General features: G+C 49.5%; 1 protein-coding gene across 1 annotated transcript; it reads left to right on the top strand.

The window, feature by feature from the left end:
* Positions 1–1963: 1963 nt before the first annotated feature.
* LOC311315958 (annexin A13-like) lies at positions 1964–8872 on the top strand. The gene is made up of 11 exons (XM_084446687.1): positions 1964–2032; positions 3497–3572; positions 3907–4001; positions 4824–4994; positions 5169–5202; positions 5500–5579; positions 5971–6039; positions 6518–6619; positions 6763–6838; positions 7021–7133; positions 7324–8872. The coding sequence occupies exons 1-11, from the start codon at positions 2018–2020 to the stop codon at positions 7441–7443; spliced, it is 951 nt and encodes a 316-aa protein (XP_084302813.1). The 5' UTR covers positions 1964–2017; the 3' UTR covers positions 7444–8872.
* Positions 8873–13618: the final 4746 nt, after the last annotated feature.

The following is a 13618-nucleotide window of genomic DNA, read 5'->3' as shown; positions in this document are numbered from 1 at the left end:
TAAGAGATGTCGGCAGGCTAGTGCAACAAAGCTGAATTAGTTAAACTCACACCTCAGTATACCGTAAAAATACTGCCCAACCGCGCTATCAAACTCACTAGGTTTTTGGTGGCGTAGCTGGCTAAAGCTGTGTCTATGGCAGATGGTCACATGTGTTTGATCAAACTCAGCGTGGGCTTGTGAGGTCGGAAACGTTACTGACGAACGATGCAACGACACCTGTGTCAGTAGGACATGCTGTGTCATAGCTCCTCCACACACACATTATTATCCTGTTGAACGCACTGCACTGTACGCTGCCATGACGACGGCCGCTTCTCCTAAGGACCAATCCCAGCCAGAGCTGGATGGATGATGTGAATGATGGTGAATGATGATAGTGTTGACTTTTGCTTGCTTTCATAAGCCCATGCTTCTGCTCGATACACGGCTACTGTAAAAAAAAAAAAAACAACACATGGGACTCTGTGTGTGTGTGTGTGTGTGTGTGTGTGTGTGCGTGCGTGCGCGCGCGTTTTCCCTCAACCTGACAATGCATGAGTAAAGCCCGTTTCCAACCACTGTAATTCTGATTCTGAATTATGTAGTCCACTCTCCACAATGTTTACATCTGTCCAACTAGACCAGTAACAGATACATATCCACAGCTCAATCAACCAATCAATCCGTCAGTTAATCAATCAATCTAACTTAATTTACTTATAACCGTCTACAACTCTGCTCTCTTCTGTACTACAGTCCTATAGTGGCTTCTGCATGACAGTCAAGATATCAGCTCCGTGTCTCACTATTGCCAATGCCACCTCCCTCCTGGCCTAGCAGGCCGCGATGTCCCAGTGAAACTGTTCCTTGACTACATTCGTGTCCTGTACGCTTGTTGTTCCCCTGCTCACTACACTCTAAAAAAAAGAGTGCTATGTAGAACAATTTGTAACAATATGGTTCCATATATTACCCCTTTCAGCTCCATAAGGTGTTGTTTGAAACACTAAAGGGTTCTTTCTGACGTGTAAAGAGTTCTTTGAAGGACCCCTTTTCAGATGGTTCTTCTGCAGGTTGTAGCACCCATTTTTAGAATGTACACTAACAGGTAGGCGTCCACATCGGGTATGCTACCTTTGTTCTCTGGTTGTAGTCGCATGTTCATACAGACCTGCAATAATAAATGTTTATATTGAAAGTCGACGTTCTTTCAATGTTTTATTATACTGCCACCCAACTAGCTGCCAACTCATGCTGGCTTTGTCATTGTAAACTGAGATATTTCTGCTGTTTACCGTTCTTATGATGCTCACAGTACGCTGCATTAATCGGCCTATCTGTAAACACCATCATGGAGTGCGGTCCAGACGTGAGGCCTAACACACGACAACATCCCCATCTAGTGGGCATAGCAGGGATGTACAACATCATACAGTATCTGTCCAAGTGGCGTCTCTGGCTATCTTTCCCTTTATCCTAATCCTTCCTTCCTGGTATGATGTAGGCTAATATGTGCTGATAGAAGGAGAATGAAAGCCAACCCTTCCCCGACTGTGCATGGTCATCATGGTAGAGTGGAGTGTATATGACATCACTGTAACATTGTAGTCCCGGCCGGTTGCAGCTGATTGCCAGCCGGCCAGCGCTGGATACACAGAGAGTGTGGGTTGCTAATTCTTCTGTTATGAGTCAGAACACAACGGAGCCTTTGTCTCAAATTTCATCCGACCGTTAACCCCCGGGTGGATTGCTCATCTAAGAACTCTAAGAAAATGTTTGATAGGCTACATAGTGGTTTTATGTTACCTTCAGCAATGAATGTCGTTTTTGTATGCTTTTTGTAGGCTAGTTCTTAACTCTTCCAATGTTCTTCAATGAAAATTTTTGCCTACTTTAAACTTATATTGATGAGTGACGGTGACGTCAGCTATGCAGCACCGGACAGGGCTGTGCCTCATTCAGTTGCGCGTGCCACTGTCCACGGAGAGCAAACCGGCTGTCTGACACACGCTGCTGCTCCGACGACTCACTCAACATGGGCAACGTCCAAGTAAGTGCGGATTAAACAAATTTACATTCTCTAGAATTCTCAAGTCATTTTAGCCGATGAACTAGAACAAAATTAGTCTAGAGTAGACTTTGGCTAAATCAGTGTTTTCGAAATGGGTCACAATTTGTCTTCGGTAACTTAAAAGCAAGCACGTTTGTCAGACACACGCTCAATACATTTTATTTGATGCGGTTGATAAATTAGCCCACATTTTTTTGTGGCTTCATGAGTGGAGCAAAAGCTATGAAGGCATCTTTCACAGTCTGCTCTACAGCCTATAGAATAATCCAGGAAAATGAGGTGTTTGGGCTGTGCGGCATGAGAGGGGGCAGATTCTGTGGAATTTCTCGAGACTCTCTCCCCGAGATCAATACCCCGGCTTTGTGTTATTGGAGGAGAGTGGGCGAGGAGGCAGGACCGGCGCCGCGCAGCTCTGTATCAATACCGGACCGCCCCGTGACTCAGCTAACGGGAAATGCACCCTTCATCCGCCGGGGGAGAAACGGAGATGCCCCAAACATTATAACATCAACCCTACGTCTAACTCCCAGAGTGTTTAAATCAATCATCTTTATGCCCTGTGTATTGATTTGAGAGTAGCTTAGCTGTTAAGGTTGGGTGGTTGGTGGAGGTAGGACCCAAAAGCAGACGGCAGGCAGCAAGTTTTAATCTCAAGAAGGCAAAACAAACAGGAACACTGGGAGGAAACGCATTAACATTGACAATGAACCCACAGAGAACAAAGGAGACAGGAGGGCATATATACTCTGGGATAACAATCAAGGAACAACGTACAGGTGTGCAACAAGACATAACGACGTACAGGTGTGCAACAAGACATAACGAGGCGGACATGGAGGGATGCCAACAAGACACATACACAAGGACAGAGGGAACTAGGACACAAGGGAAGGGAACAAGGCTGGGAATGGGACTGGGCAGAAAACTAGGGGGAGCTAGAGGGGACCAGACGACTAAAGGAGGGGACTAGAACTAGGGACTGGGAACTAGAGAGGGGAGTAAAGAAACACAAGGAGGGGCTAAAAGGGAAGACTAAGCTAGAGGGCCAGGAGTGGAGAGGGACTGGAGTGACGTGGACGTGGGACTAGTGAGGGACTGGTGTCTAGAGCTCGGGCTGGGAGGACACAAACCAACATAGACATAGAAGACAAGACAACGAACACAAGACGAAAAAAAATGGAGGCAGAACAAAACCAGATGACAACGTGAACAATGTGCTAAAGTCTCTGGGGGTAGTGCAGGGGCAGTCACTGGGAGGGGAGGTGCTCAGGGTCCAGGAGGGTCCAGGGGGCACAGGAGCTCAGGGGCAGGTGCGAGGGTCCAGACTGGGAGCAGGGGGCGAGCCGGGGCGGATCCGGCCTGAACCATAACACTAGCATTATCTTCAAATATCTTCTTTACCTGTCATATTTATCAGTGTTTGATGTCTCTCTGTCCCCTCAGCCAACCATCGTTCCATATGAGGACTTTGACGTGCTGGTGGACATCAAGGCCATCCGCAAGGCCTGTAAAGGTTTTGGTAAGTGACCGACACCCGCCATCCGACATGTCCGTCAGAAGAACTCCTGATGGAGTGGACGTTACGGCAGGTGTGAGACATGTGGTCTGTCTCCAGACATAACACAGCCAGATCTCAACATGGGAAGGTTACAGAGACGAGGCGTCTTGACGTCCATGAAGCTCTCGACCTAACGAATGCAGCGATACCAAACATGTCCTGCTCGAGCGCACGTGCTCGCACACAGGCCATGAAATGCATTCACGGGCGGAGGTCTGTGCTCTCTGAACACCATTTCTCGTTTACTTTGTAATTTAGAGATTGAATATCTAACTCCTCCCTCTCCTCTTTACAGGGACTGATGAAGAGGCCATCATCGAAATCCTGGCCAATCGCAGTGCAGCTCAGCGCATAGAGCTCAAGCAGGCGTACTTTGAGAAGTACGATGATGTGAGTCCTGAACTGTGAGGGCGTGGCTGAGCTCCATTGGAGAAGGGGCTTGAAGATATTGCTTTCCTGATTTCCCGTTCTTCTTCTGTGGTTTTTAGATGTAGTGAGGTCACTGTGTGACACATTACATTGCGGTACGGGGTAGAGCCACTGAATAATGTCAAATCAGCACCTTCCACACCATCTGCCAGCGGTCTGCTAGCCAATTAGTGTCCTCCTCACCCCCCCTGTCACTCCTGTAGATCTAGAAGCACCCGATAGGCTGAAGCAACATGACAGATCCACCTCACCACCACCATCATCATCTCCTGGGAGATGATTGTTTCCCGCCTCACTCCCCACCAATCATGTTCCATCCATCGACCTGGAACCATTGGGGATGCGCGCGCGTCACAGTTGCAGAAAACCAGGAAGGCAGCTGGCGAACTAATACGATTTTAGTGGCGTGTCGCCCTGCGATAGGCACCGTTATGCAACAAAATGAACCTCGGTGAACGGGACATGTCTTGCAGAACCATACGGGTTGCACCGGAGCTCTGTTGTGACCCACACGCATCACGGTTTCAGAACCTGCGTGATGTCACTGCGACGCAGTCTGATAACTCACATGCTGTGTACCCACAGCAAACAAGATGATGAGTCAATGCCCCACCCCTCCTCACCTCTCCCCTCCTCCCCCTCCTCACCTCTCCTCTCCCCTCCTCCCATCTCATTGCATGACAAATAAACATCCTCGAATCCTTGAGTCTCCCATCCTCACCTCCTCCTCCTCTCCCCCCCTGCCTCCCTCCCTCCCTCCCCCTGTGTCCTGCGTTGCCCCAGGAGCTGGAGGAGGTGCTGAAAAAGGAGCTGGCGGGGAGTTTCGAGAACGCTGTGGTCGCCATGCTGGACCCGCAGGCTGTCTACTTCGCCAAGGAGCTGAGGAAGGCCATGAAGGGGGCGGGGACTGACGAGGCCGTGCTGGTCGAAATCCTCTGCACCGCAACCAATCAGGTCAGAGCCGGAGGAGACCGCTGGCCAATCAGATCGCACCACACAGGCCCTTATCTGGTCTCGGTGCACACACACATACATGCACACATGGGCACACACAAATATTTAACAAAACCTGCGCCGAATTCGAATGAACCACATTTGTTGTTCTCTCTGTCTAACTCCTCCCAACAGGAGATCATGAACTACAAGGAGGCGTACGCTCAGGGTGAGTCACCAGCTTGCCGGTCACCCGGCCTCGTGTCTCCGTGGTGACGGACCGCGGTCAGCGGGGGCCGAAGGCTGCGCTGTAATGTCAGGGTGTGTCTGGTCTGGCTGGACTACCCGAGAATCAATGACTCATGTTCTCCTGCGGGGCTGCCGGAGGTCTAGACGTGGAGCTTTCTCATTCTGTGTGTGTGTGTGTGTGTGTGTGTGTGTGTGTGTGTGTGTGTGTGTGTGTGTGTGTGTGTGTGTGTGTGTGTGTGTGTGTGTGTGTGTGTGTGTGTGTGTGTGTGGTCTCTAGTGAACGAGCGAGACCTGGAGGCTGACATTGAGGACGACACCAGCGGAGACGTGAGGAACCTTCTTACCGCTCTGCTGCAGGTGAGCTGTTCCATCTCTTCACTGTGTGTGTGTGTGTGTGTGAGAGAGAGAGTGAGAGAGAAAGAGAAAGTTACTCTTCTATCCATTTCCATCCATCCACTTCATTAGACTTCTCACCCCCCCCCCCCCCCTGGCCTCATGCCTGATCTCTGTCATTGCTCCACCCTGGCTGACTTCCCCTTCCCCTGACTGGAGTTCAAAACAATCACACCCTCCTGACTCACATTCCAGAGTCCCGGCCAGACGGACCATGTCAGACTTCTGATTGGCAGGCTGGACTGGAATGTTGACGCAGAAGAAATTTCATCAGATTCTTCTTCTTTCTGTCGTCACCCCTTCTCTCTCTCTCTCTCTCTTCCTCGTTGACCCCGCCTCCCCTTGGTTCTGATAGGCTTGCCGGGACGAGGGTCAGGAGGTGGACGAGGAATTGGCTGAGCAGGACGCCACGGCTCTGTTTGAGGTGGGCTCTTAGAACAGCACCATATAACACTTAAAGGCCCAGTCCACCATTGAAAAGTTAATACAATTTTGCATGGTTATTTTATCCCCATGTCACCAGGCTTAGGTTGTTTGCTTTACAACAGCGCCCCCTAGGGGTCGGTCTTACACCCCATAGCCCCACTGGCATCATTTTAAAATCACATCAGTGTTATGGTTATTCTCCATAACGACACTAATCAACTCCAAACTGGCTAGGTAGATTTAGGAATCCAATGATGGATGGATAGATAGATAGATAGATCTAACCCAAGCACACAAAATAAAGTGTACCACTATACTGTAGTATTAATGTTGTTGGTAAGTAGCGTGTAATAAGCGACAAAACATACAGTATTTTGTTAATAGTAATACCTTGCGTGTGTGTGCGCGTGTGTGTGTGTGCGTGTGTGTGCGTGTGTGCGTGTGTGCGCGTGTGTGTGTGCGTGTGTGTATGTCAGGCAGGGGAGGGTCGTTTTGGGACTGATGAGTCCACCTTCAGCTTCATCCTCGCCCACAGGAACTACCTGCAGCTCCAGGCCACCTTCAAGATCTACGAGTCGGTATGAGAGACAACATCTGAGCAGCTCTGGATCTGAATGAATAACCTCTCATCACCTTAACAATGACTGTGCTGATGAAGGCTTTTGATCAGCTGTTATCGTTGTTGTGTGTGTGTGTGTGTGTGTGTGTTTTTGTTCCTCAGCTGTCAGGGACAGACATTCTGGACGCTGTGGACAACGAGGCCACTGGGACACTGAAGGAATGCTACATCACTCTGGGTGGGGAACCTCTGTAGTTGACATTTTCATTTCCATCACGGTGAACTAAAATCCGAATTCATAGTCCACATGACTCGTTACTATTCAGTCAAGAACGATACTTAAAACTACTCTGTAGATAACGCTCAGCTCCATTTCAGATAGGATGTGATCTGATGGTGTGTGTGTGTGTGTATTCATAGTGAGGTGTGCCAAGAACCCTCAGCTCTTTTTTGCTCGCCGTCTCAACGCTGCAATGAAGGGGGCGGGGACTGACGAGGACACGCTGATCCGCATCATCGTGGGCCGTTCTGAGGTATGCTGTGATGTCACTGGAGCAGAACATACAGTAGCACCTTTAGAACATACAGTAGCACCTTTAGAACATACAGTAGCTTGGTCAGGTCAACATTAGTACCTCCAGATAGGCACTGTATAGCTGTGTTAGAGTGTTTAGGTTTGTTAATGAGTCCTGTTTGTGTGTGTGTGTGTGTGTGTGTTGGCAGATCGACCTGGAGACGGTGAAGGACCTGTACCTGGAGAAGTACGATGTTCCTCTGAAGGAGGCCCTCAACTCTGAGTGTGGAGGAGATTTCAAACGCCTTCTCCTGGAGATCCTGCACTAAACGTCCTGTTCTTCACCTCCTCGTCCTCTTTCTCTCCTCGTATTCCTCCTCTCCTCTCCTGTCCTCCCCTCCTCCTCTCCTTTCCTCTCCTCCTTTCCTTTCTTCCCATCCTCCTCTCTTCTTCCTAATTCTCAAACACTAGATTTCCTCGCAGCGTGGACCAAAAACCAAATCATCTAATGTGTGTCTGACACTCAAGAGAGAGCTAACTAGACGTCCAGTGAGCTGCCACAGCTGTTTGAATAGCGCTGCTTAACGTTTTCACCAAGAGTTAGAAATAACCTGGTTTGCTGCTCAAAATGACTGTACTGTATCTCGGCTGTTTGTGCTCCTCATATTAACAATCTATTCTGGTTGTTCGTCTTCCTTTCTTCCATTCTCTCCATCGCGGCGTTTTCCTGTCGTCTGTTCGTCCCATGAGTTGATGTAGAGTACAGCTAGTCTGCCTCTGAGATGCCTTGTAGAAGATATGCAAACATTCTTTACGCTGCCTACGCCACACCCAACACGCCACACCCAATGCCCGCCCAACACGCCACACCCAACGCCCACCCAACACGCCACCCCCAATGCGCCACAGCCAACACGCCACCCTCAACACGCCACACCAAGTGCCCGATGATAACACGACGCCTAACGCGACCAGGACACATCGCATGATGTCACAGTGTCAAATCACTTCAGATCAGACCTGCAGTCCATTTAAAAAAAGGGTGCTATATAGAACACCAAGGTTCTAGATAGACCTCTTTTCCGGGGTGTACGGTGCTGTTTGCCACTCTAGATAGAGTACATTAAGGACCCGAAAAGGTTCCCTAAAAATACGGAACCCTATTTTTGTTTCTGTCCCTCATTTGGGAGTTTTAACTTTTAGAAGCAGCAGGTGACCGCCGTGGCGATGATGGTCATGTTTTTAACCTCAGCTTCCAGACTGCCCTCTGTGTCTCAGTCACACACGGTGATCGACAGATCTCTGTATAGAAACATATCAAACGTTACCAGGACCAGTGCGCTTATTACTCTACCTAAAGAGATGTACTTTTAGAACCGCTTACCTGCAGGTTGTATTACGGCTTTTAGGGAAAAATGCATGAATAGAACAAGTATGTAGTTCAAAAGCACTAATGCCTAAAATGTTATAAGGTAAGATGTTATATGCTAAAATGAAGTTATAGCCTGTAATAGTGAAAGCAAGAAAGTACAATCATACGCCTAAACTAAGGCAGCTTTAATGACATTAATGCTTAAGATAATATCTTAATTAAATCATCTCACCTATTACTAACATAACACCAGAGTGGGATTCAGTGTCTGTGTCTGAAGAGTGGATTATCGAGTGGGTTATATCACTGGTTGTCTGAAGAGTGGATTATAACATTGGAAATTGCAATCACCTTGTAGCTAACCTAACCTGTCCACAGCCCAGAGATCCCTCTGACAATAAAACATATCTTTATGAATCCAGACACAGCTGTCCCTGAGTGATTCCACCTCACTGTCTGCATAGAGGAGGCTGGAGAGATCATGTTCTACCTCCACCTCGCCTCTAGAGGGAGCTCTCACCACATAGAGACGGAGAGAGAGTTAACGTTCAAATCGAGGAGGGCTTCATCTTCTGAACCACTTCCAGATGGACTGCCTGCCACACACACGCACACACGCATGTAACGTGTCCTCGGACGCCCAAGTAGGTAACGATGTGTTGGTTTAACTTACTTCTCTAGTATAAATAACATTTGAAAGAGCTAGCTTTTCGTCGGCGTAGCTGGTTAAAACGGCGTCTCTCACGAGAGACCCAGATTGGACTCCCAACGAGGGCATGCCGATACGTATGGGTTTTACACACACACACACACACACACACACACACACCTATCCTTCAGAGTGAACAGTAGCAAAGGTAAGATCTCTTTCTCTCCATCTCTCTGTCTTTGCTGCTGTAGGCTTGACCACATTCAGAGTAACGTTTCTCAGTGTAGCATAGTTGCTAAAGTGTTAGTTCTGTCTAGATTGACTGTGTCTCTGCTTGGGGCACTGGTCTACAGCATATGATATGACTATAAAGTCTATGGTAGTGATCTTGTAGCATATGGACACCAGGGACCACGTCATCACCCACCTCCCTCCCTCCTTCCTCCCTCTACCCCCCTAACTGTCTCCCCTGGCTGGCTTCTGTTGGGTTGTGTATGTGTACAGTAAGCCACATGTGTGGTACAGTAGGTCTACACACACAGTATTGCATATGTGTTTCATTTAACACATACCACAAAATGGAGGCCACTGTTGGGTGAGGTAGTGTTGACCTCTCACCCCTCATAACTCTCTGCCTCTTACCCCCATTAACTCCCCCAATCCTTCCCCTGTACTCTGACACACACGCACACACACCCCCCTCCCGCGTGCCCCACCCAACCCCTGTGGCAGACAGGTCTACAGCAGAGTAGAGAGGCTTCGTTGAGTCATAAACGTTGTTCCTGCCCGGTCTGTGGTTTCCTAACAGCTCCTTAAGGAGCTGAACAGGATTAGAGACAGTTGAGTTAGCGTCTGCTAAATTACTGTAATGTAATGTAATCCCTGACTGTCTGGACCAAGCTGAAGTGAACTTCACCTCAACATTCATAACCAGTCACACGGAATCTCTCTGTAGGTCGTCCTCGGACGAACCCTCCATCAGTATTCCAGTCTTCCTGATCCTCCATACATCTGGCTAGCTTGCCAGTACTTTCCGCTCCTGCATCTTTGTTCAGTACGTCCACGTATGTTAGTGTGGGACGCCCTCGTGACCGACGCCAGTGTGTTGGTTCCCTCAGAACCAGTTTGCTGGCTGGCAGCTCCTGCCTCATTCTCCTGGATGCTATTTTCTCACTCACCCTTGGTGACCCCCATTCAGATGATTGTTGTTAAGCTCGCTCTTGTTGATGTTAAGTACTGCACGCAGCATTCTGGTGTAACACCCGTCTAGGGACTAATGCAGGGAGGGCTTCAGGGTCCAGCATTCACAGCCATATAGGAGAACAGACTTTATCATTGCATAGAAGAAGCTGAGTTTGATTTATCGGGGGAGGCTGGAGTTCCACACACACAGTGCCCTGCCTTCATAACCAGTCATGCGCAACGCCCTGCCTCCATAACCAGAGAGGAATCAGTGTTTTGTTCACGAGCCAAAGCTGAGACAGAGAGAAGGTTACGACTGAAAAACCATTAACTCCTTTTCCCAGTACTATTTCAACTGTCTAATGACCTCAGTGTGACAGGGAGCTGCATGTTTGATCTGCGATGGGAACCATCTGTGTCTCTCAGCCGGACACACCTGGGTTAGATTCAGCCCGTACACACTCCGTCTCCGTCTCAACCCTGACCGGCAGACACAGCGGTCACCCTGGAGATGTGGTGTTTTCATGCTGACCAAGTGACCACCATCTGGTAAAGACATACAGTACAGGTGTGAATCCCCGAAAACATAGCTAACCTACTGGATGAGGGAGAGTGCCACGTAGTGCCATCTGGCCTTATATCAGGGGACCCATCTATTTGTTACTCATTTGATTTCTTACTCACTTCTAATCATTTATTAATTTGTGTTTAGATGGGTCCCCTGATGGAAGGCCAGATGGGGCCAACTGTAGGTGGATCAACTATTAACTATTAACAAATACAAATACTAAGTCATCAGTAAGTAGTTTACTAATTGCTTGTTCATGGTCTATTAACTCTTTAAGTAATAGTTTGAAATGATTAACCAACTATTAACAAGCATTTAATAAGTCATTAAAAACCCATTAACAGTTTGTAGATATATTGGCTATTTATAAGGGATAGTTGTAAATCATTAACAGACTATTAACAAATGTTTAACACATCATTAATAACTCATTAACTAACAGTTTGTGGATGATCTATTAACCATTTATAAGGGGTAGTTACAGTATTCTAAAGTGTTACCTCCTACGGTCCACGTCGCCAGGGTCACGGCTGGCACTTTGGATCGCTGATAGTGGGTCTCAGTCCTCTAGACGAGACCTCACATGTTCCCCGATGATGCTAACACAGAAAATGCAGCAGCCCGAGCACATCTGGCTCCACAGTGCCTTTTTATTGGCTTCTCAAAGAACAACCAATATACACTTTATTGCAGCTCACTGGGAGTAAACAAGCACTTCATACGGACTGTGTTCAAGCTGGAATGACACGTCTCTGCTGACTGGGGCACCATGCACGACACGGGGGAACGCATCCTATTGTTCTCTCTCTTTCTCTCTCTTTCTCTCGTTATCCCTCTCCCTCCTGTCTCCCTCCCTCCCTCTCTCTCGCCTTCCTTCTCTCTCTCTCTCTCTCTCTCTCTCTCTCTCTCTCTCTCTCTCCCCCTCTCATCAAAATGGCGTCTAACATGTACCACATGCTCCTGAGTCCTGACCCAGCTCAGAGAGGAGCCAGGCCCACCAAGCTGTTCCTGATGAAAGCAGAGTGTAAATGTCACAACAGAGTAACACACAGTGAGCGCACAGGGAAACACGACAGCACACACACAGTTCCAACTACTGAGTAAGACTAGCACATATCTAAAGTACAAGAATATATCTATAAATCACATCTATATATCATGTCAACTCATTAAAAAAATAATCAAAGAAATTACATAACCACTGAGCATTTAAGTCTTCCTTAATAAATGGTTTAAAAAGTGTTATTCTTTGGCAAAAAAAAAAGAATGAATGAAAAAATGTATAGAATGTCATTCTCACACATACAGAAACTATGCTACAGTATTTTGAGGCAGAGAATGTTGATGTTTGTCATGTAGTTCATGACCTTCAAACCTGGTTTACAGATCACCCATTCAGCCCAGCCCAGTCAGGTGGCTTTCTGGAGTCAGGTTTAGGTGACAGGGTGAGGGTGACAGGGTGAAATGTGACAGTACAGGGTGGCTGGGTGAGGGTGACAGAGTGACACGCAAGGCAGAAGAGTGAGGTATTGTACTTTTTGAGATTTATAGTGTAGTAAGTCTAGTAATATACACGTTACGCAAGTGCGCAACAGAAGCAGCCAAACTCTGACCCTTTTTAATTGTTTATTTAACCTTCTTTACACAGGTTAGTTGAGATAGAAAATCTCTTTTGCCAGAGAGACCTGTGCAATTTGATTGTGCCAATCAAATCGCAGAGGTGAGGGGTCACGGTTTTGCGTTGCGCGTGTGCGCAGGGCACAGAACAGGCCTCAGGCTCCGCCCCCCCCGGCCCTCACACCGCCACCCACAGCACCGACACGCCACTTCCTGCCTGATGGCTGATCTGGTTGACGCGCCCGCGGACGCAGTCCAGCGTGAAGAAGACGGCCGTGGCGTTCTGGACGGGGAAGGAGGCTCGGAGGGCCAGGCTGGCCCACTGGCTGCCCTCCACCATCTGCCCCCCCACCTGCTGCCCCAGGGGCACCGGCCTGCCCCCCTCCCCGCCCGCCCCGCCCCCCCCGGCCCGACGCAGCAGAGTCACCTTCACCAGGCTGCAGGAGTGGATGAGCTTCAGGTCCAGGGACACGCTGGCCGTCCCGCGCTCCCTGAACAGGAAGTCCCGCCCCCCGCCCCCGCCCAGCCCCATCTGGGCCACCGGTTGGCCGGTCTGGCGGAAGAGGAGGGGCTTGTTGCGCACGGCGCCGGACGGCAGGCCCGAGCGCGCCACCGAGGCCTGCATGGAGGACGAGTGGATGGCCGGGACCCAGACCAGGCTCACGCCGCTGATGCCCGTCTCGTCCCCGAAGTAGCGGACGTTGCACTGGGCCGGGGACAGCACCTCGAACGCCAGCGTGTCCCCGGGGTCCACGGAGGTGGCGGCCGACAGGGAAATGGAGGTGTCCCGGTAGTGGACGCCGGGTTTGAAAGCCCTGCCCAGCTCCAGGCTGCTGCCGTTGTGCGTGAGGTAGGCCAGCAGGTGGAAGCCCTCGCTCACGCACGACTGACCCATGGAGTACAGCGCCTGCCGGAAAACGAAGCGGACCGTCCCCGCCTCGGCGAACCGCACCCCGCGCCCGTCGTGCGTCGGCCCCACCACGTAGGCGTCGGACGTCACGGTCGCCCGGAAGGCGGGGCGGTAGTTGGTGTGGTAGTGGGCGGACGCCACCGCCTGCGCCGTCATGGCGACGGCGCCTGTGTCGTGCGACAGCCACATGAGGCTGAGCGGTGGTG

The sequence above is a fragment of the Borostomias antarcticus genome (assembly GCF_949987555.1).
Source record: "Borostomias antarcticus genome assembly, chromosome: 12".
Taxonomy (NCBI): Eukaryota; Metazoa; Chordata; class Actinopteri; order Stomiiformes; family Stomiidae; genus Borostomias; species Borostomias antarcticus.
This window is presented reverse-complemented; position numbering and strand designations above follow the sequence as displayed.

Excerpts from the sequence above, each read along its gene's own strand:
- LOC311315958 (XM_084446687.1), top strand. Across the intron at positions 4,002-4,823 it reads ACTTTGAGAAGTACGATGAT|GAGCTGGAGGAGGTGCTGAA; the intron begins GTGAGTCCTGAA and ends GCGTTGCCCCAG. Across the intron at positions 6,620-6,762 it reads CCTTCAAGATCTACGAGTCG|CTGTCAGGGACAGACATTCT; the intron begins GTATGAGAGACA and ends TTTGTTCCTCAG.